A 23455-nucleotide genomic window follows, 5' to 3' on the forward strand; every position below is an offset into this window, starting at 1 on the left:
TACCCATCCCTGGAGGGGTTTCAAAGACGGGCAGATGAGGGATATGATTTACTAGTGGACAGGGGTACAGTTCGACTTGATGATCTCAAAGGCCTTTCCACTCAAATGATTCTATGGTTCTTGTTCTTGTAAAAACCAAGGGTAGAATGTGCCACTATCATGATATAAAGCCTGGTGACATCTGTGGCACTTGTGAAGCAGGGGTTTACACAGTACAATTTGTGGGAGTTGCGTCTTGGAGTTTTGAGAAAGTTTCAGTGAATCCTGATCATCTTTCAGAGGGTGCCATGGTTTTAGATCATCAACTAAGAAAACATTCATTTCAATGATATTTTGACAGGCTGTGAAATAAAAAGTGAAAAGTATCTTCTATGGGGAGTTAAAAGTGAAAAAACAGATCTTATTTTGCTACTGTGAACAATTAAAGATTGGAAATGCATCACATTAAAAAGAAGCCGTAAGTTCTTCCTCTTTTTTGTACTTTGAAAAATGAAATTTAGCTGCAAAACCTGTGTGCGCTCCTGGACGATCAGCACCCCATGATGAACACCTGCCATTTACAAGCAGCACTCCAGCTGCACGCACATTCAACACAAACTAAAGGCCAGGAGGTTACATATCATGGTACGAGGAAAAAGATGCCCAAACAAATGTATTTGTTTCCAAGAAATACATTAAAAAAAACCTGAGAGACACATGGGCAGCAAGCACACCAAAAGCTCCTCACCCAATACCGTACCTCTGCAGCCAGTCTTTTCTTTTGTTCTCCAGCTGCTTCCACGCCAGGGCTGCATGGGCTCGCTGATAACTGCAGGAAACAGTCTTTGCACACTCGATTATGACGGCTATTATCTGCAAGTGGTTTAAATTCAGAGCATTTTGCACAGATCACCTGTATCGGAAAGGTGGTGCTGTATTAGTCATCATTAAAACATAACCATTCTCCAAAGAAAGTGACTCACAGAACAGATGCTATTAGAGCAAAATCCAGAAAACTAATGGAAGTGTAAGACAAATCGAGCAATATAATGTTTATTTTATTTACCTACATTAATAATTAACATTTTTGTAATTCCATGCTGTGTACTAATAGTGAGAGAAAACATTTGCCTTTTGGGAAATACTTTAGGACTGACAGCATGCAAGTTTGCTTTGCTTTTCTTATAAGCCTTTATGAGTCCAAAAGGGTTCAGGCCGACAAAGCAGGTAGTGCTTCTTAATGCCAATGACCGAGGTCAAGGAAGGACTGATTTTTGGAGTCAAGGTGGCTGACCCTTCCCCAGCAATGAGGTAGTTCAGCCTGATAGAACTCTGGGAACCCCAAATCACTGGCCATTTTAGGGACATAGTCCAATATATCACTCATTAAGAGCTATTTGTCTGACAGCAATTTAACAGGTTTGGATTCCTTTCCTTGGCTACCAAGAGCATACAATGATACAACAGTCCCATGAAACCAGGGCTTCTCAACAGTGATGGGATCTGCAGCTCCAGAACCTGTTTTAAAGCTTAAAGTCTTCCTCTTAGCACAGCTGCTCCAGGGAGAGAAACTCTCGCTGGGGAGCAACGCAGCGACTGCCAGCTGGGCTCCACACCCCTGCAGAATTTACTGCACAATCACACACCCTCCAGGCACAAGGAGGCGTTAATTACTACATGAAGGCAATTGCCTTAACGCAGCAAGAGTTCAGTGGAGCCCCATTCTTCCAAGTTATACAAAAAAGCAAGCGAGGGGGTTTAGAAAGGCGATCGTCTTTCCTTGAGACAAATTAACTCCTTTAATCTGAATGCTATTGCCACATCGCTGAGCACCACATAACCAATAGGTGTTTAACAATAAATTATTAATAATGTAATTACTGTTATCTCTCTGTCCACGGGGAAAAGCTATTACTGAGCTTTGCAATGGAACATTTTAAACCTTCAGAAATGTATTCACTATTTAGTAATTATTAATAAAAACAAACTGAGAAGGTTGAAAAATCCCAGTTCTGGTGCAAAAGCATCTCCTCTACAGCAAATTTCTTCCAGTTGCTGAGATGGAGGTTTCTTCAAATACATTAAGTATACATTTAGGTTTCTCTTCAGATGAAAATTGAATTATTCAAATGACTAATGATATTTAAATAACATTATTCTGTACTGGTTATGTTAAGAACACTGAACTATGAAACTCAAGTATAGAAGGCAAGTTTCAAGTCATATTATGGAAATCAACCTCATCTTGGCCATTGTTGCAATCGTCAGAAAGATCCTGAGCTCTAAGGTTCCCGTGAATGGCACAGGGAAATGTGTCCCGGTGGCCTGAACCTCCAGGACTGATTCTCCCAGACTTTTCAAGCAGGAGGAAAACACTTTGGCACAGGAACTTCTTGACAACTCTGCTTTCAGGAAAGAAGAATCCATCCATCTTTAATATTGTATGTTCTGCTCTTCATCCCAGAAGGAGCTGCTGTGTGAAGTAAGGCTGCCATACGGCCATTCTCTTTCTGCAGGCAAAATATGGGGTACAACCGCCTCCCCAGATACACACCCAACACCAGAGAAGGGGATACCTTTCTTTTTATCCACTGTATTTCCTTTAAAATAGCACAGACAAGGCCCCCTGCACCAGAGTTTTGCTCTTTTAACCCTGATCCCCAGGGGGTAAAGCAAATGAAAGATCCCTCTGTCCACGACCTGTCATGAACCAGAAGAGCTTCTAGTTCCTGCACTGAGAGAGGAAAAAAATTCTCTTCAGCATCCACTGCAGAAGAAACAAAAAAAGCTTCATGCATCCTGATACTTACTGCCCCACACTGCTTACAGTGGTGTCGCCTCTTAGTGATGGAGTTGAAGCTTTCGCTGCAGCTCTTGCAAGCCTGTTTCTCCTTGTCTCGCTTGGATTTGGAAGATTTCCTACAGGAATCACCCTGAAATTAAAAGCACAATCATGTTTTTTAAGAAAAAAACATGGAATCATAGAATCACAGAATCACAAGGTTGGAAAGGACCCACTGGGTCATCGAGTCCAACCATTCCCAACACTCCCTAAACCATGTCCCTGAGCACTTCATCCACCCATTCCTTAAACACCTCCAGGGAAGGTGACTAGACCCCCTCCCTGGGCAACCTCTGCCAGTGCCCAATGACCCTTTCTGTGAATAATTTTTTTCTGATATCCAGCCTGACCCTCCCCTGGTGCAGCTTGAGGCCATTCCCCCTTGTCCTGTCCTCTGTCACTTGGGAGAAGAGCCCAGCTCCCTCCTCTCCACAACCTCCTTTCAGTCAGTTGTAGAGAGTAATAAGGTCTCCTCTCAGCCTCCTCTTCTCCAGGCTAAACAACCCCACCTCTCTCAGCTGCTCCTCGTAACCCTTGTTCTCCAGCCCCCTCACCGGCTTCGTTGCTCTTCTCTGGACACGCTCCACAGCATCAACATCCTTCTTGTGGTGAGGGGCCCAGAACCGAACACAGTACTCAAGGTGTGGTCTGAATGAATTGCATTGGAAGGGAACTCAAAGCCCATCCAGTTCCACCCCCTGCCATGGGCAGGGACACTTCCCACAGGATCCGGGGCTCAAAGTGCCTTCCAACCTGGCCTTGAACCCCTCCAGGGATGGGGCAGCCACCACTGCTCTGGGCAACCCGTTGGCATTAACATGACAACATCACACAGAATTTCAAGCACACCCCTGTTTTGCTTTCTTTTTAAAAGAAATAAATCCTATTCCTACTTCCCAGCCAGGTTGTCTGCATGCAAGAGTAGAACAGCTCCCTGGGGTAAGCCCGGGGCACCCCAGCCAGGCAGCATCTGCATAGAGATCCCAGATGGAAGGAGGTGGCTGCATCGTGATCCACCAGCACAGCTCTTTCATGAGAAGAGCTTTGACAACTCCCTTAATTTTCATTTGCTTGACACAATCATTTACCAAGAAGAAGATTTCTCCTGGGAGAAGAAACATTTCCTCTAAATTAAAAGAGGAGAGATATTTCACCTGTTTTCTGAAAATCAGTTCAGTGAAGATTAGGTCTAATGTAGGTTACACAGATCCTGGACTCATGGACAATCCCCTTCCCCCCCTTTAAACCACACACATACGGATCTCTTCCAGTGAGTCCAGAGGAGGCCATGAAGGTCATCTGAGGGCTGGAGCACCTCCCAGGACAGGTTGAGAGAGCTGGGGTTGTTCAGGCTGGAGAAGAGAAGGCTCTGGGAAGACCTTAGAGCAGCTTCCAGTACTGAAAGGGGCTCAGAAAAAGGCCTCACAGTAAAGGAAAGCTGGGGAGGGCCTCCTGATCAGGGAGTGCAGGGATAGGATGAGGGGGAATGGTTTTCTTCTGAAAGAGGGGAGATTTGAGATGAGATCTTAGGAAGAAATGTTTTGCTGCAATGGTGGGGAGGCCCTGGCCCAGGGTGCCCAGAGAAGTGGTGGCTGCCCCATCCCTGGAGGGGTTCAAGGCAGGGGGTTAGTACTGGGTGAGCTTTAAGGTCCCTTCCAACTCAAACTAATCCTACGGTTCTAAGATTCTATGATACTACTTCAGAACTTCAGTCCACTTGGAAGAGAACAATTAGCTCAACAGTATTTCTCTTCTCCAAGGCCTTTATTTGCCACAAGGACATGGCACGTGGGGGTGAGGGGAAGGGCAGCATCCACTCCAATCAGCAGAGGCCATCCATGGTCACCATGCTGTCTCATCAGCATGAGGGGAAACCCTGCTCTTCACCCGAAGGTCCTCACCGCAGTGGCTACAGCCAGCATTACACGTTTTCAGGCCAATTTAAAAAAAATAATAAAATCAGATTTTCTAAGCTGACTCTCCACTCTTTCAGCCCCCTTGAGTCCCCACCCTTCCCTGGTTACAGACAAACATTGCCTTCCAGCAGAGCTATTTAAACCACCCTTCCTTATAGTGGCATTACACAATAAACAACAATAGTGGCATTACACAACAACTTCTAAATGGATTGGATCTTTTCATTTTTGCCATCTTTCCTTTAGATGCAATAACAATGTTTGAAACTTGTCCCTAGGATGTTTTGCAATTCAGGCTGGTGAAGCACAGATTTGTCCATTCAGGAAAATCACTGTACTCCCATATACATGCATCAATTGCTCAACAAAACAGAATCCTTGTGAATCCAACTCCTCCCACACATGTAACTGGAGTGCAGTATTTCACTTTTCTTGCGATGAACCAGATGTAACCAGTCTGACATGGAATTACAATGATCAAACAATGCCTTGGATGAATCACTGGCAAAAATGTTCCTTTCAGACTCCATCAGACCTCTCTAAGTAAGGAGTATAATTAAGGTGATCCAAAAGGCTTTCACTGATGAGTAGCAATCTACAGAGTAACTTTTTTATCTGTATCATCTATAATGGCTCAAGTCAGCCATTTGTCACTGTCATTTTGATGCTAATGCTATTTAATTTTGTAGAAGATTGATTTCCCTTCCACTGGCTAGGGATGGATTCACCTTCCGTTGTTAGATCAGAGCATTCCCTCACCAGTCAACCTTCTTCTTTTCTCTTCTTAGTAGTTAAAATTGCATACAGCACAATAATCTTTGGATTCTTATGTAAACAACAATTTTACTGGTGTTTCCTGGAACAATAAGAGCATAAATGAAGGCACCATTTAGCCTTGTGAGCTGTGACTGGAAGATGATCTTCATGAATGCCAAAGAAAACCAGGTTTTGGCTTTCAATTGATACCTACACGTGCCTGCAGAGGAAAAATGCTCAGGTTCCTCTAACATGAATTATACGGACTGATTCACATGGAAATTGGTTAATTTGATTTCTACTTCAGTAGGAATATCCATCATCACCCGCACAGATGTTTCTATAACCCAGATAAGACTCAAGTTCACTACTTCATCTCATGGATTTTCTATTAGGCTTTCTCCTTGATGCGAAACAGTCTGGACAATGTTCACTTGCAGAAAAATATAAATTCTTATGTTCGACAAACAAAAGAAAGCAGAAAGCGTATTTCATTAGGCAAGATTTGGGTTGTGACCCAACAAGGTATGAGTTTCAACAAGGCCATGTGCTGGGTCCTGCATTTGGGCCACAACCCCTTGAATGCGATGATTTGGGGGAAGAGTGGCTGGAAAGCTGCCTGGCAGAAAAGGACCTGGGGGTGCTGGTCTACAGGGGCTGAACACAAGCCACCAGTGGCCCAGGTGGCCAAGAGCATCCTGACTTGGATCAGCCATGGTGTGGCCAGCAGGAGCAGGGAAGGGGTCATACCCCTAGACTCAGCACTGGTGAGGCTGCACTTGGAATCCTGGGTTCAGTTTTGGGTCCCTCACTCCAAGAAAGATATTGAGGGGGTTGGAGCGTGTCCAGAGAAGGGAACGGACCTCGGGAAGGGTTTGGAGCCCAGGGGTTCTGGGAGCAGCTGAGGGACCTGGGGCTGTTTAATCTGGAGAAGAGAAGGCTGAGGGGAGACTTCATCGCTCTCTGCACCTCCTGGAAAGGAGGTTGTGGTGAAGTGAGTGCTGGGCTCTTCTCTCAAATAACAATTGATAGGACAAGAGGGACTGGTCTGAATCTGTGCCAGGAGAAGTTTACATTGGATACTAGGAAACATTTCTTTAGTCTAGGAGTGGTGAAGCATGGGCAGACACTGCCCAGGGCAGTGGTGGAGTCACCTGGGGACAGGCACGGTGGGGGTTGGGCTGACAGTTGGACCGGATGAGCTCAGAAGTCTTTTCCAGCTTAGTGATTCTGTTCCTACGATACAGCGCTCAATGAAGAAAGGAACAAACCATCTCCTGAGCCCAGTGGTTTTCTTGTTGTTTCTTTCTAGCTCTTCAGTGTTTCTTCCCTCCTTTTCAGAAGCAAACAAAGGTTCCAGTGGTTCACTAATGCTGTGATACCTGCTTTCCTAAACAGTCCCACCACAGTAACTTGGCTCTAGCCATGAGCTGTACCTCCCATTGGGGTTTAACATTCTTCTTCCACCAAAATAACCCTATCTGAAAGAAGTTGTAGATCCTGGCCCAAAATAAATTTTATGCACATGTTTTTTCCTGTCAGCCTTACTGTCCTCAAAACAGATGTGGGTTCACCAAGGATGATGAGAAATACAATTACTCAAGGGCATTAGTATCAAGATATTCCAGTTGAAATTAGGGAGCTTTGTAATACCTTCCTTCCTAACATCCATCAGCAGTGAATAACGTGGCCGGTGTAGTACAGGACACAGGGGCAAAGTAACTGTTGATCCTATCCTTGATGAACAAGGTTTTGTGAATTCCAACGCACATCCTTGTTTTTCTACCAAGAAAACTCTCTGTTCATATCATGTGTGCTTATGAGCCAGGTTGGGGGGGGGGGGGGGGGGGGGGGGGTCTGATTTCAGCCCAGGCTGATGAAATCTCATAGGTTTCACACATGGACACACTATTTCGCATGGGTTTTCCTGCTGGACACAACCATGGCTGATCCAAGCCAGGATATTTCTCTAATCCTGGGCCAGCAGGTAGAATTAACCTCAGTGCTGTACATGTGACAGATCCACAGTCTGATGAGACTCTTACACAGGCAGTGCCTGAGCACCAAGGGGTTTCCAATCTTTTTCTTCTCATTATGCTTATACAGCTGTATATTTTCCACTCACAAATGACATATTTGGAGACACTACAGTGGAGCAGAACATCTGCAGGTGCTTCTGGAAATGCTGAATATATGTGAGAAATTAAATTAAATTACATAGCATATTTTGTACTTTGTAATGCAGCAAGGTTCATAGAATCCTAGAGTGTCCTGAGTGGGAAGGGACCCACAAGGATCATCCAGTCCATCTCCTGTCCCTGCACAGGACAACCCCAACATTCACACTGTGGGACTGAGGACATTGGCCAAAGAATTTTGCAATATTGCGAGGCTTGGTGCTGTGACTGCTTCCCTGGGAGCTGTTCCAGTGCTCCACCACCCTCTGGAGGAAGAAACTCTTCCTAATGTCCAACCTAACCCTCCCTTGGCACATCTTCCTGCTATTCCGTTGGATCCAGACAGAAGAGCTCAGCTCCTGCTCCTCCTCCTCCCCTTGTAAGGAAGCTGCAGAGCATGATGAGGTCTCCCCTCAGTCTCCTCTTCTCAAGGCTGAACAGATGCAGTGACTTCAGCTGCTCCTCACACTCTTCCCCTCTAAACCCTTCCCGTGCCCTCCTCTGGATGCTCTCCAGTAGCTTCAGATTCTTTTTATCCTGTGTTGCCCAGAACTGCACCCGGTGCTCAAGGTGGGGCCACACCAGTGTGGAGCAGAGCTCAACTGTTGAGTTTGGTCCTCCATCTGCCAATGTTACACATGCAAGGTAACCTGAAGACAACCTTCCACTGGCTCATACTTTCCTTGTGCACACAGAAGACTGAGCACAACCTGCACCAGCTGCACAGCAAACGGGCACCACAGCCGGACACACCACTCCTCCTGCAGGAGGCTTTTGCTGCCTCGCTACACTGATGTGCAACGCTAAGGAAAACCCCAGCAGACTCCTCCACACGCAGCAGAATCAGAGGAAGGAGAGATTAAGCTTGCTGACCACCACTACCACCAAGTGGTTTGCATGTGGAAGCTGTTAGTACAGAATGCACTCACTCATGTGCACACTGACGTGCTCCTAAAGGGACATCAGCATTAAAAATTAATGTATTGCTCACGTGGATGTGGATTTGCCACAACAGAGCAGAACAAGACCCCAGAATCAATAACACACAATTTTGGATATGTTTAGCTTTTTACTTTTTATTGACTCCCATTTTTAATTCTGTCTCAGGAATTCAATTTTTCTTTAAATAAACACCTTAAGGAAAAATTACTGACTGTGTCAAGATACACTATGCAAATCCCTGACACAACCATTTATATCAACTGAAAAGATTTTATTTTTTTTTACTGAATTACAACTAAAATCTACACTTCCTAAAGAAACTTAAGACCAACAGAAATTGTTAAGTTTTTGGTTTGTATATACTCTATAAAGCATCTTTTTCATTAAGAAGCCAGCTAATTGTAGCACCTGTAACTCAAGGAACAGGGGCACTAATTGCCAAACTGCCAATACAAAAAACTGCTTAGGGGAAATAGGAAGTGTGAACAAACAATAAGCAACAAGAAACACACTAATTACAACCACTTATTTTTAATAAGATCTTGTTTGCCTGTATCAGGCTGCTAGCTTGTTGAACAGCTTTTCATTGATACTGTCAGCTCTAGCAGTGGGTTACAAGCTTGGCCAGAGGTCTGGAGGAGCCTGCTAAGTGGCTATTAAAAAGGCCATGACAATTCATAATATCCTATGGCATGTCAGCAGAGAGGAGGGGTGTTGTGTTTATTCTTGCCGGGCTTTTTTTCAGTAAAGTCGGCTGACTCTAAGGCATTTCCAGAAAATCTGTTATTCCAGAAGATGTTTTAGAAGGGAGAGATAAGAATGTTAAAAAAATAGACCTGATTACTGACTCAAAGCCTCTGGTCACAGATGTTGTAGAGAGCAAAATGAACAATATCTTTAAAAGTATATCCTGCTTTTGCAGCAGCCAGTAACTTCCAGGCCAGAGCTGTATGGAAGTGCTACCACCTCCTCCTCAGTATTGGCAGAGACATGAAAAGCATACAGTGAAAGAGCTCTTAAGCAAAACATGGTTCTGGAGATGAAATCCTGAGTTACACAATATGAGAGTTTAACCAGCCAGGTTTCCTTGTCTCTGCCCTCCTTCCCACAGCCATTCAGTGCAGCTCCCCATCAGAACTTAAATACAAACAAAAAAGCCCAACACTACACACACAATACAACTCCCTTCCCAGTCCGGGCTCCCCATAACCAGGTTCAACAACATGCAGCGTGTGTCTGCAACAGGACTGAATCCACTGATGGTGTGAACTCTGCAAGGCTCTGCAGCTGTAACCTGACCAGGACGTTAAGGATGGACACCAGATTACAAACCCACATGCTGAAGCATCTCTGACCTCTTTTCCTGCTGCAAAAGAAGCATTATTCCCCACTCCCTGCCTCGTTCTACCTGGAGTATCAGCTTTAACTCACCCCTCCAAGTGCACCACCACCATCTGCTCCTGGCATCGACTCCACCGAGCTGGTGCTGGCTATCTGGGAGGAACAGAGTGACACACAACAATTTCAACATGGACATTCTTCCTAAAATACATTAAAAACTGACAAAGAAAACATGGCATCATTTGCTTTTGGCCCTCATCTATTGGCTTGTGAATACCTTTTACTTGTACCATATTCAGTCACCCTCAAATGCTGGGCTGACCAAGAAATGAGTGACTTTACATCGCCAAGCCCGTGCTTGGCTGCAGTGGGGACGTGTCCTGCCAAGCCCTGCAGGAAGCCTATAGGCAGGTTTGGAAGTGCACCACTCCCTTCAGGCTCTGCCAGCCAAATGAGTGATTGCATTGTGGAGTCAGTGGATTCTGAGGAGGAAAGCATATTCATTCCATTTAAATAGCTTTCAGTTAAGATTTTCTTAATTACAATACATCTCTTAGAATCATAGAACCACAGCAACAAGGAATGGTTCAGGTTGCAAGGGACCTCAAAGCCCATCCAGTTCTAACCCCCTGCCATGAGCAGCAACACCTCCCACTGGATCAGGGGCTCCAAGCCCCATCCAACCTGGCCTTGAACCCCTCTAGGGATGGGGCAGCCACCACTGCTCTGGGCAACCTGGGCCAGGGCCTCCCCACCCTCACAGCAAAACCTTTCTTCCCAGGATCTCATCTCAATCTCCCCTCTTTCAGCTCAAAACTGTCCACCTCGTCCCGTCCCTGCACTCCCTTATCAAAAGCCCCTTCCCAGCTTTCCTGGAGCCTCTTTCTGTATTGGAAGTTGCTCTAAGGTCTCCGCGCAGCCTCAGCCTGTCCTTGTACAGGAGGTGTTTCAGCCCTTGGATCATCTCTGCGGCCTCCTCTGGACTCAATCCAATAGATCCATGTCCTTCTTGTGCTGTGCTTCATCTCTTAGTAAGCCCAAACTAGCATCTATTTGTATTCCATACATACAGAGGGCTTATGTACATCAAAATCATAAGAAGATGATTCCTAAATAGAAAGCCATATCATCTGCTATTAATGTACAGGGAGTTTTCCAGCTTACAACGATTTCTCAAAAATATTAGAAGCTTTATGATAGATTCTGTTATTTCCATAATTTGTTCTTCCTTTGCCACTGAGACAACATCTCATAATTTGAGGTTATCCATATCTCCAGTGCATTATGACCTCAAGTTGCTCCAGGGCATGTTCAGATCGGACATTAGGAAATATTTCTTCACTGAAAGGGTTTTCAGGCACTGGCAGAGGCTACTCAGGGAGGTGGTGGAGTCCCTATCCCTGGAGGGATTTAAAGATGAGCAGATGAAGTGCTTAAGGATATGATTTAGTACTGGACAGGGACGGTTGGACTTGATGATCTCAAAGGTCTTTTCCAACTTAGGGGTTCTATGATTTCTGCACTCTATATTCATTCCATTTGAAAGAAAAAAGGTTTAATCTCTGTTATTAGCAACAAATCAAGTGTAGCTCTGAGTAAGCAGCCAAATTGAAGGGCTATTCATTCTGATACCTCATTATATCTATTTTTATACTACTGCAATCAATTCACTCTTGAGAACAAGTAAATGAACAAATGCTTCCCCTGGGGCTCAAGCTCTGCCACCCCCAAGCACTTCCTCAGGGAATGCGACCTCATTGAAGGGAAGCATCATACACTCAACTCTACCCAACTGTTCCTGCTTTCTGCAAAACTCGCTAACACAATGTCTTCACGCATCTACACCCTCGTGCTGTGGAAAGGGTTTTCTTTCCACTGGAATTCTAATCAAGGCAGGTATTCAGATCACCCTGCCCAGTAACGGGACATCTGAGTGTATTATTATTAAAAATAATAAAATAAGAAAAAGAAAACAATCCCTAAACACATCTCTGAGGAGACGGGGAAAGGTAATGAACAAAATCTCCCAAGCACATCAAGACCATTCCAGACAGCCAATCATTCATAACACTGAAGAACAACACTTGTAATGCTGAGTGAGCCACTGGTCTGGAAAACACAACTGATGAGTCTCCTGCTCTGAATTTCCCTGGGTAATTTATTCCATACTAGCATGGGTGAGTAACTACGACTGATACATCTGACAACCAAAGAAAAGGAGCTGACCGCATTGTAATGGTGTATAAACCATTACAAGACCAAGATGATGCTGGTGCACAGTTAGCTGTGCAAGTCTGGTTTAACTACTGGTAAGACTGTTCTATCAAAGACAAAGAATGAAGCACTCGTACTTACTGAGGAATCGGGCAGATGCTCCTCCTCCTGAGAAAAAAGAGCTATTGAAAGCTCTAAACGTCTCACTGTTCTGTTTGTGCTTTTCTATTGTCGCTTGGATGACCTGAGACAAAAATTCCAGCAAAGATAAGGATCACAAAACGAGCCTTGGAAAAATTCTCTCATGGGAAGATGGTGAAGATTATAATTCTAATGAAAAACCCAGACACTTGCGTAAATGAAACTTTAATAGCTATGAGAGGTGGGGTTATCTCACTTACTATTTAAGTCAAAACCTAACACTGCTATCAGAAAGCACCTCTACAAGTCAGACAGCAAGAATATACAAGGCTAATGATGCCTCCGTCTCTTCTTTCGCTGGCGGGAGGTCTACTGGGAATGGCATCCCATCTGAAGCTCCCGTATGCTGCCTGGAGACAGCAGGTCACCAGGGGGACCCTCACTGCGGCTCCACATTTCCCCATAAACAGCATGGCCAGGCTGGACTACCCAGCTCCTCACACAGCCACATTCATTCAGACTCTCAAAAAGACAATTTTATAAACAGGAGGTGCTGACTGCATGGTGATTTCCACCCGTACCATAATGGGTTTGTATTCACCCTGAATCCATTCCCTCTTCTCCTCTTCTGTCCTGTTAAAAAACAAGAAGTACAATAACATCATAATATTGGTTCCAGTATTTTCAGTAAATTCAATTCACACATTCATTGCTTCATATCATCAAGATTTTAGCTTTCCTATCCACTATTTCATAAAAATTATTAATAATTATTGACCTCATGATTACTAAACATATGCTGAAAGTGTTTGAATTAGTTATAAATATAGCAGAACATACAAGCACTACTGTAAATATTGCAAGCATTCAATAAGCTAATCAAGATATCATTATACCATTGCTCTGACTTAGGCCAACATATTCTCTTGCATGTGTGAGTTCCACATCCCTGATGCCCATCTCCTGATTTAAAGCCATGTTCCACTAGCACAGCCACATGTCCTAGAACATCACCTAAATATTCACAAACCTTGAAAGACAGAACAAGCACACTTACCTGGCTTGTAGTTCCAGTGATCTCTTTTTTCCAGTTATTGAAAATGTATGAGCCACGTTTTGCTTGGCAATTTCTTGGACCTATAAAAAGAACACGACACTCCTTACCCACATCTCCATTACCTTCCAATCTTTTTCAATAACTTACAAATATCATACAATCACAGAACGGCTTAGGCTGAAAGGGGACCTGACAGTCCATCCATTCCCACCCCCTGCCATGGACAGGGACACCTCCCACTGGATCAGGGCTCCAAGCCCCATCCAACCTGGCCTGGAAGCCCTCCAGGGATGGAGCAGCCACCACTGCTCTGGGCAACCTGGGCCAGGGCCTCCCACCTCACAGCAAAACATTTCTCCCTAAGATCTCATTTCAATCTCCCTCCTTCAGCTAAAAAACCATTCCCCCTCACATCCCTGATCAAAAGCCCCTCCTCAGCTTCCTTGGAGCCCCTTTCAGTACTGAAGGCTGCTATAATACTCATTCTTCAAAATACTTAGTTGAAAGGATCATTTAGAATACAGTAGAGAGGTAGAAAAAAACAAAGGATTGTTTCCATAAGGATTGTCTTGCTACAAAACTTCCGAATCTGTGTCACTACCCAGTCTCCAACAGCAGGGGGGAAAGGTAACTCCTGTGCCAGCTGGGTGACACGGGAAGGTTTCCAGTCACAGCACACACAAAGTCACCATGCTCTTACCTGCCTTTGGATGATCACCTTACAATAACTCAAAAAAACCAAAACCCAGATCTAAAGCTGGATTTTAGAATTTTACTGTATTTCTACATACATGTAGTGTCATGGTTTTGGATTCAGAGAGGATCTGATGCTATCAACTGGAGAAGCATTAAAACAGAGGGAAAGAAGAGATATAAACCTGCAGTCCTGCAATGTCCATCTTCTCACGAACGCTGAACTTCTGGCCCATCAACCTCAGCTTTGGCACACAGTATAGCACCATGCTGTTAAACTGCAACAAGTGACAATTGTAAATCAAGAGGTCACAGACTGGACATAGCCTGAATTTCAACAGTGCAGGCCTCTACTGTGCTTGATTCCAAGATGAGGTTCTCAACCAGAGACGCAAGAATCAAGCTAGGCTCATATATCATTGCTTGAAAGAAGGAGACAGAAAAACATGTCAGCCAGTTGCTTCTCCCTCCCTTTTCCTCTCTCTAGTACCAATTTAATCACCTCAAAAGCAAACAAGAAGAGCTCACTTAGCATCAGAAAGAGCTGGTCATCTCACGCAGCTGGAAATACACCTCCTCGAGTGCTTCATAAAAGCAGCCTCTGAAGAGGGAGAGGGGAGAGACCCCTTTTGGGCCCAAGAAGCCACCGACAAAGGGAGAAGCATGGAGGAAGGAAGGAAATCCTTGAGGAAAAAGCAGCAAGAAAGAAGTGCTGCTCAGAGGAAAGAGCAGCTGGGCTCAGCAGGTGAATGCTTTTTGTATCTGTGATTAGTAAGTCCCAGAAGTCCCAGCATGACCAAAAACAAGAGAACAAGAAAACAACTCACCAGGAACAAATACCTATCCTGTGCTGTCCCGTTCTTTGCTGAAAGCTTCTGAATGTGTCCTTCTTTAATAAGCTCATTGGCTGGGTTAACAATATCTTCTTCACCACCAAGTCGCTCATAGACTTCCAGAAGCTTGTGCATCTTTTCCTGCAAGTACAAAACCCCCAGCGATTTAAATAAAATAAATTATTTCACTTGGTCTCTTGCCCACAGCATAATTTCTGTGTAAGTGTAAATAAGCAGAAGAGAAAATAAGTCTTTCACTTCTGCTATAGCTTTGCATTTTAAAAAATAAAGGACTACCTTTCTGTACTCTTCAGTGCTCTTCCCCACTCTGTATCAGTCATTCCTGAGTCATACTTGGATTGTACCATTTCAATGACATTTTGAGAATGATCTATTTTTAGATATTCTTACTCAACAATAAATCTATATATCACTGGAAGCAATGGCATCAGGTCCAGTAAAATCAATGGCCAAGTTGGAGACCAGGACATTATCATGTTGTTTCCAAGTATGAATGTATCAGCTCAGCTTCCACCCCCGTCACCCAGATTTCTGCTACACTATGATCATTTCTCAGCTTCTGAGAAGCTTCACTTTGTACTGTTGCCGATACACTGGCAGGTAGGTCTCCATCAGGGATACCCCACCCCTGGAGGTGTTCAAGGCCAGGTTGGATGGGGCTGATCCAGTGGGAGGTGTCCCTGCCCATAGGAGGGGGGCTGGACCTGGATGAGCTTTAAGTTCCCTTCCAACCCAAATCATTCCATGACTCCAAGATATTCCGCCTTCCTAAGCTAAGTCTAAAACCCTAGCTGTATGGGGAACGCTGCAGTCCTATACAGAGGCCTCCTCTGAACTGGGCAGGATAACATGCTTAAAATACACTTTTAATGTCATTCAGTCATCCTTATGTCTTGGTCAAAACTCTTTATGAAGGGATTACTTTTTCCTTTCAGCAAAGCAGTTTCTACATTATATTAAGTCATCCAAATATTGAAGTCCCACTATACAGGATTGAGATGGATAGAAGAAACTGGTTCACCCACTTGCAGCTGCTACAAGCACTGCAGCAGCTTTAACAAGGCAGAATAAGAAAGGTGGGTAAATCTTGTTACTGGGTTACAGCATCTGAAAGTGCTGAGCTTTCAGCTGTGAGCTGGACCAATGTGCTCCTAATGGCACTGACTGCAAACAGTCAGATCTACACAATTACACGCAAACACATTTGCAACCAAACACATTTCTAACCCATAGCCCTACCTACCTAGAGATTAAGCTGGAATTTCAGGTCTTTACACACTTTGTTTACCCTCATTTGACCCAAGAATTCTCACCACAAATACACATCACACCAGTCCCTCCCCTAATTAATTCTTCTGAACAAGGACTGAACAAAGGAACAACCAAAAAGCCCAGCCAAATAGACCCACAAACAACACCACACCAAAAAAATAAACACACTGCCAAACAAAACAGGGGGGCTGTGGACTATAAACAAATGAACAATTCACCTAACCCCTAAAAGGCAGATTTTTTCCACCTAAGGGGAAGGTGAGCTGGTGATCCCACTAATTGAAATACAAACAAACAAAGAGCAGTGAATTTATCAAGCTACTTTTATTTAAAGGAGAAACTAGGAACACTAAGAGCAGATAAAAACCTGAGCAACATCTGCATTTCCAGGAAAAGTCTGCTTTGGAAGCAAGATTTATTTCTTCTATGCCACAGCAGGAGGAAGCAGCCAAGAACTCATTCAACTCTCCCCGAATTTTTGGGGGTGTTTTCTTTCAGTTTGGCTCTGACCCAGCACAGCCATTCATTCCATCCCGTGAAGTCTGCAGAGAGTGGTGCTGCTCTCACTGCTCCTCCAGTGCCCCATGGCACCTTCTGCTGGGACACACGAGCTGGGAAGCCACCAGGTCAACCTTGACACAGATATTTTTCCTTTGAGTCGCTGCTCGGGCCAAATCTAAATTACAGAAGAATTTGATCCAATAAGAAGCTCTGATTAGAGGCTTCAGGTTCTTATCAGCAATAAACAGGGCGTGCACAATTATTATAGCAGCCTCTTCTAATAGTTCCTGGTATACTAACAGAAAAAGCATCCAACACAGAATGCAACTGGCTGATGGCTTCACATTCCTACTGTCTGTGGAGATACTGTACACAGGCCCTCGCAAAATGGTTGTTCCAGGGCTCACAGCAGAAATACCTCCCATTAAATACATCCTTATCAAGACAACAGTCTAGATTCAAAATAGAAATGAATGGTTTCAAAATTGGTTTTCACCAAGACATACTGAAAACAGACAGACATCAGCTGGTTACTTCCCTGTAGCAGCCACGGGAAGCACAGTCTCGTGATGTCCCTGCTGCTGGGAGAAGGAAGTCAGAGTCTGGTACGGAAGGGGACATAAACCTTGCACCCACAAATGGTCAGTTGGTGTTAAGGTAGTATTTCAGATCTATCAGATACAAAAGCTCCTGAGGCACTTGGGTGCGCACAAGACATAACATTGGTACCAATAAAGTCCGTTTGCTGTAACAGCAATGCACCGGCTGTTCCGTATGCAACGCACATGCTAACACTCCAAACCTTCATGGTCTCAGACTACCCAGTTTTAAAACTACAGATCACCAAAGCTCCTGATAGGCTCCATGCACACTCTGGGCATTTAAGATGAGCCAATCGTACCAAACCAACCTCCAGTCTAGTGAAGTTCTGCAGGACTTAAGAAATACTGTGAAAATCTGCAAGGACATCTTATGCATCGAACTACTTGGAATACTTCTAACATTTTCCAGTGAAAAGCAAATAATGAGTTTTATGAAGATCTCCTTTTTCAATCCACTGGGTCTTTAAGAAGAAGGAAAGAGAAACTCAGGCCCAAAACCCTATGGTAACTGCAATCAGATCATAGAATCACAGAGTTGTTTTGTGGGAAAAGATCTTTGAGATCATTGAGTCCAACTGTACTAGTACACTACTAAGCCACATCCCTGACCACCTCATCTGCCCGTCTTTTAAACCTCTCCAGGGACTCCACCACTTCCATGGGCAGCTGTTCCAGTGCCTGAGAACTCTTTCAGTGAAGAAATGTTTCCTCATATCCAATCTAAATCTCCTGTGGCATAAATTGAGGGCATTCCCTCTTGTCCTATTAATTGTTCCTTTGGAGAAGAGATCAGCACCCACCTCACCACAACCTCCTTTCAGGCAACTGCAGACAGTAACAAGCTCTCCCCTCAGCCTCCTTTTCTCCAGGCTAAACAACCCCATTTATGATAAAAAAGAACTCGGACATTCAACTAACTTTTAAAGCCTTGCCCACCATATTTGAAAATTCCCTCCAGCTGACTCTACCGATCCGATCGCAGTGGGGCATGATGTGCTCAGCCAATTGCTTCAATCAGATTACAATTCCATGACCCAATTTCTACTCACCATCTTGCGGATGGCTGCATTTGAATGGTTCGCGGCTGTAGATATGAGCTCCAGTGACTCTGCAATAAAGGTGGCAGCAGTTATGCACACTCTGCATCACAGCTGTCAATAGCATCTTGGGGTTTTTTTTCACCTCCCTGATTTTTTTCCTGCCAAACTGCTGTTGCAAAAGCAAGGACTCTATTTTTTTTCCTTCCATAAAGTAAAAGGAATGCTTAAAAGCAGTTATATACACTTCGGCATGTTCAGCTGGTCCATGTGCAGCTACATGTTTAATCTTTCTCTCCTGAGAGTCTAGGCGAGCTAAAGCACATAGTGACAAACGAAATCACCTTCCAGGGATCAATCTGCCAGAAGTTAACTTAAGTCTCATTTAAGACTTAAAAAGTGTGTTTTAAAGAGTATTTTCCTAAAACACAGCTTGTGTGCTTACAGAAACATGAACCCTGTTTTGATCAAGATCACAAACCCCTAGAAACCAAACTGAGTCCATTTTTCCTGTTTCTTTGTGTTAGCAGTCTAACCTGCATTCCTAGGCAAGCACAGACATTTAAGGCCATTCTCGTGTTCTTCCTCCTGCTGATGTAAGGACGTCTTCCTGTATTTGTCCTTGGCTATACAATCAATTAAATAAAGATGCCCAATGTCCTATTATGACATTGTTTATTTGCCAAAGCTCCTTCCATTCCTAGAGCTGGCATACCAACGCTTCTCCTCCCTACTCTGAAATCTCTTTGTGCTTTATTTGGCAACAATTTGATTAAATCAAATCTCAATTTCTACCACAGCCCTGGCTGAAAGTATACAAACATGGGAAAAAAAAGCTCTCCAAGATTTCACAGTGCTCATTAGACAGAGAAGAGTTTACATGTACTTTCAGCATCTTTCCTGTCAGGAGCCTCTTCTGGAAGTTTCTTTAAATAGTCCTTTAAGAGAAGCTCATAACGAGGAATCCTTTGCACTGGTTCAAGCATGTGATGCTGTAACGTCAGGTTTCCACACACCTCCTGTTTCTGTAACGGAGAGAAAACAAGCACAGAAGGGTTTAGTTTTTGTTTCTGCCTTTCGTGTTAAAGACCAATGAAAAATGACCACGCACGTGGTTAGAGTGCAAAACAACTACCTGAAAATGATAACCCAAATTAAGTTGGAAAAGACTCTTAAGATCATAAAGTCCAATCATAAGCCTCACACTGCCAACTCCACCACTAAATCCTGTCCCTGAGCACCACATCCACATGACTTTTAAATCCCTCTGGAGATGGAGACTCCACTACCTCCCTGGGCAGCCTCTGCCAGTGTTTTACAAACCCTGCCATGAAGAAATTTTTCCTAATACCCGATCTAAACCTCCCCCAGCACAAACTGAGTCCGTTTCCTCTCGTTCCATTGCTTGTTACTTAAGAGAAAAGCCCAGCACCCACCTCACCACAACCTTCTTTCCAGGAGCTACAGAGAGCGATAAGGTCTCCCTTCAGCCTCCTCTTCTCCAGATCAAACAGCCTCAGGGCCCCCAGCTGCTCCCAGAACCCTGGGGGCTCCAGACACTTCTCCAGCTCCCTTCCCTTCTCAGGACACACTCCAGGCACTCAATGTCTTCCTTGCCTACCATAAAAGGCCCAAAACTGAACCCAAGTCCAGGGGTCAATCCCTTCCCTGCTCCTGCTGGCCATACCATGGCAGATCCAAGCCAGGATGCTCTTAGCCTTCTCGGCCACCTGGGCCACTGCTGGCTCATGTTCAGCCGCTGTTGACCAGCATCCCCAGGTCCTTTTCCGCCAGGCAGGTTTTCAGTCACTCTTCCCCAAGCCTGGAGTGTTGCATGGGGTTGTTGTGACCCAAGTGCAGGACCCAGCACTTGGTCCTGTTGAACCCTATCCCATTTGTCTCCAGCCTGTCCAGATCCCTCTGCAGAGCCTTCCCACTTTCCAGCAGATATCAGAGCCGACAGGTTTCACATGCCTTTTCTGCAGATATGGAAGCTCCTTTTACATTTTGTGTGGTTTTTGATGCACTCAGAAAATCTCTTCTCATCCATGCCCTGTGCAGCACTTTCCCACCACAGGCTGTATAAAATCAGAAACCCCGGGGGATACGTTACTGCTGGAGCTCACGCTACTCATATCACCTCTGAAGATGGAGCTACCACAAATTCTCTTTTTTTTTTTTAACTTGACCACAGAGGGGGGTTGGTTTGAGACTGATTACACTAAATATTACCTGATAATTCCTGAGGAAATTGGCAGATGTGGTTGCCAAACCCCTCTCCATGATATTTGAAAAGTCATGACAGTCAGGAGAAGTCCCTGGTGACTGGAAGAAGGGTAACGTTGTGCCCATTTTTAAAAACCGTAGAAAAGACAGCCCTGAGAACTACCGTCCCGTCAGCCTCACCTCTGTGCCTGGGAAGGTCATGGATCCTCCTAGAAGCTACGCTAAAGCACATGGACAATGGGGAAGTGATTAGTGGCAGCCAGCATGGCTTCACCAGGGGCAAATCCTGTCTGACCAACTTGGTGGCTTTCTGTCATGGGGTAACTGCAGCAGTAGACACGGGTAAACCGACAGATGTGATCTACCCGGACTTCTGTAAAGCCTTTGACATAGTCCCCCACAACATCCTTCTCTCTAAATTGGAGAGAGATGGATTTGATGGGGGGACAGTAAGGTGGATAAGAAACTAGTTGCATGGTCACATTCAAAGAGTAGTGGTCAATGGCTTGAAGTCCAGATGGAGATCCGTGACGAGTGGTGTCCCTCAGTGGTCCATACTGGGACCGGTGCTGTTTAATATCTTTATCAATGATATTGACAGCGCAATTGAGTGCACCCTCAGCAAGTTTGCAGATGACTCCAAGCTGAGTGGTGGTGTTGCTACACCAGAAGGATGAGATGTCATGCATATGGACCTGGACAGACTGGAGAAGTGGGGCTGTGATAACCTCATGAGATTCAACAAGGCCATGTGCGAGGTCCTGCACCTGGGTTGCGGCAACCCCCATTTTCAGTACACAATGGGGGATGACATGCTGGGGAGCAACCCTGCAGAGAAGGACTTGGGAGTGCTGGTCAATGAGAAGCTCGACATGAGCCAGTAGTGTGCGCACGCAGCCCAGAAGGCCAATCGTGTCCTGGGCTGCATCCAAAGCAGCGTGGCCAGCAGGGCGAGGGAGGGGATTCTGCCCCTCTATTCCTCTCTTGTGAGACCTCATCTGAAGTATTGTGTCCAGTTCTGGAATCCTCAACGTAAGGATATGGAGCTGTTGGAACAGGTTCAGAGGACGCTACAAAGATGATTGGAGGGCTGGAGCACCTTCCCTGTGAGGACAGGCTGAGAGAGTTGGGTTTGTTCAGCCTGGAGAAGAGAAGGCTCAGAGGATATCTTATAGCGACCTTCCAGTACCTGAAGGGGCTACAGGAAAGCTGGAGAAGGGCTAATCATAAAGGCTTGTGGGGATAGGACCAGGGGGAACAGGTATAAACTGGGGAGGGGCAGATTTAGACTGGACATTAGGAAGAATTTCTTCAATATGAGAGTGGTGAGACAATGGCACAGGTTTCCCAGGGAAGCTGTGGCTGCCCCATCCCTGGAGGTGTTCAAGGCCAGGTTGGATGGGCCTTGGGCAGCCTGATCCAGTGGGATGCCCCTGCCTATGGCAGGCGGGTTGGAACTAGATGATCTTTAAGGTCCCTTCCAACCCAAAGTATACTATGATACTATGATAAGGCTTTGATCTGCTCTGCTGGCAATGGTACTCACTGAGTATTGCTGTGTATCTGTTTTCATGGGATCCCTGTGAAGTGAAGGGTTATTTCTATTCAAAAGAGAAGAAGAGAAATGGGAAACAGAATAATCATAGAATCATGGAATGTCCTGGGTTGGAAGGAACTCACAAGGATCATCGAGTCCATCTCCCGTGCCTGCACAGGACAACCCCAATATTCACACCATGGGGCTGAGGGCCTTGGACAAAGGCTTCAGCAATATTGTCAGGCTTGGTGCTGTGACTGCTTCCCTGGGAGCTGTTCCAGTGCTCCACCACCCTCTGGAGGACGAATCCTAATGTCCAACCTAACACTTCCCTGGCATCTTCCTGCCATTCCCTTGGGTCCAGAAAGAAGAGCTCAGCACCTGCTCTTCCTTCTCCCCTTGTGAGGAAGCTGCAGGGCGCAATGGGGTCTCCCTTCAGTCTTGTCTTCTCCAGGCTGAAAAGACCCAGTGACTTTGGCTGCTCCTCACACTCTTCCCCTCTAAACCCTTCACCAACTCTGGACACTCTCCAGTGGCTTCAGATCCTTTTTACTCTGTGGTGCCCAGAACTGTCCCCAGTGCTCAAGGTGGAGCCACACCAGTGCGGAGCAGAGTGGGAAGTAAGTGTATTTCAAAGCACACAGAAGTTCCTGTTAGTGCTGTAATACGACTCTTGTATCCTACATCAGCACATTAACCACACGCGCACATCACACTGTTTTCACGTCAGCTCACTAAACCACGCCTTTGTTGCAGTGTAAGCAACTCCACAGAGCCACATTGCTTTGTTTAGTTTTTCATGGAGGAAGGTGCTCATTTCAGTTATTTGCCATATTGCTCAGCAATATTCCATCTCCCAACACACTGCTGACTCACCTGATTCTCAGACCAGAGCCTGGAGAGAATGATAGGAAAGTTGGAAGAAAAAATATCAGCTGTCCATCCAGAAATTCAAAGGTGTAAATCTGCTTTTCAAAATACCTTGTCACAGTGCAGCAGGGTGAACAAAATTTGTGTTTAAAGGAGATGAAGAGAATTTATTATCTGTCAGAGTTTTATAGCACCGTATTTCCCGTTAAATACAACTGGGATGGAAAGAATTAGAAATTCTGAGAACTAAAACTGGCACAGAACTGCACTACTACACTATTACCGCTTGGTTTATATTCCCAGATCTACTTACCATAATCTTCTTCATTGTATTTGTACTCCTGCAATAGCACAAATCTTAACAGTGAGCAGCTCTAGAGAAGCAGAAGAGGAACTCATAGAACAGAATCATAGACTGTTTTGGGTTGAAAGGGACCATCATGAAGGTCATCCAGTTCCAACCCCCTGCCATGGGCAGCGACACCTCTCACTCGATCA

At 45.0% G+C, this 23455-nt stretch overlaps 1 protein-coding gene across 1 annotated transcript in view; it reads right to left on the reverse strand.

Moving 5' to 3' along the window:
- FGD3 (FYVE, RhoGEF and PH domain containing 3) overlaps positions 1-23455 on the reverse strand; it is a 120207-nt gene that overhangs the window by 12493 nt on the left and 84259 nt on the right. Inside the window, 11 exon segments of the mRNA XM_054076500.1 lie at positions 740-892; positions 2790-2912; positions 10044-10106; positions 12309-12344; positions 12346-12410; positions 12910-12941; positions 13366-13445; positions 14244-14336; positions 14886-15032; positions 18337-18395; positions 19211-19349. Coding sequence (XP_053932475.1) covers positions 740-892; positions 2790-2912; positions 10044-10106; positions 12309-12344; positions 12346-12410; positions 12910-12941; positions 13366-13445; positions 14244-14336; positions 14886-15032; positions 18337-18395; positions 19211-19349 — 990 coding nt within the window.

This window comes from Cuculus canorus, chromosome 11 (genome assembly GCF_017976375.1).
Source record: "Cuculus canorus isolate bCucCan1 chromosome 11, bCucCan1.pri, whole genome shotgun sequence".
Lineage (NCBI taxonomy): Eukaryota > Metazoa > Chordata > Aves > Cuculiformes > Cuculidae > Cuculus > Cuculus canorus.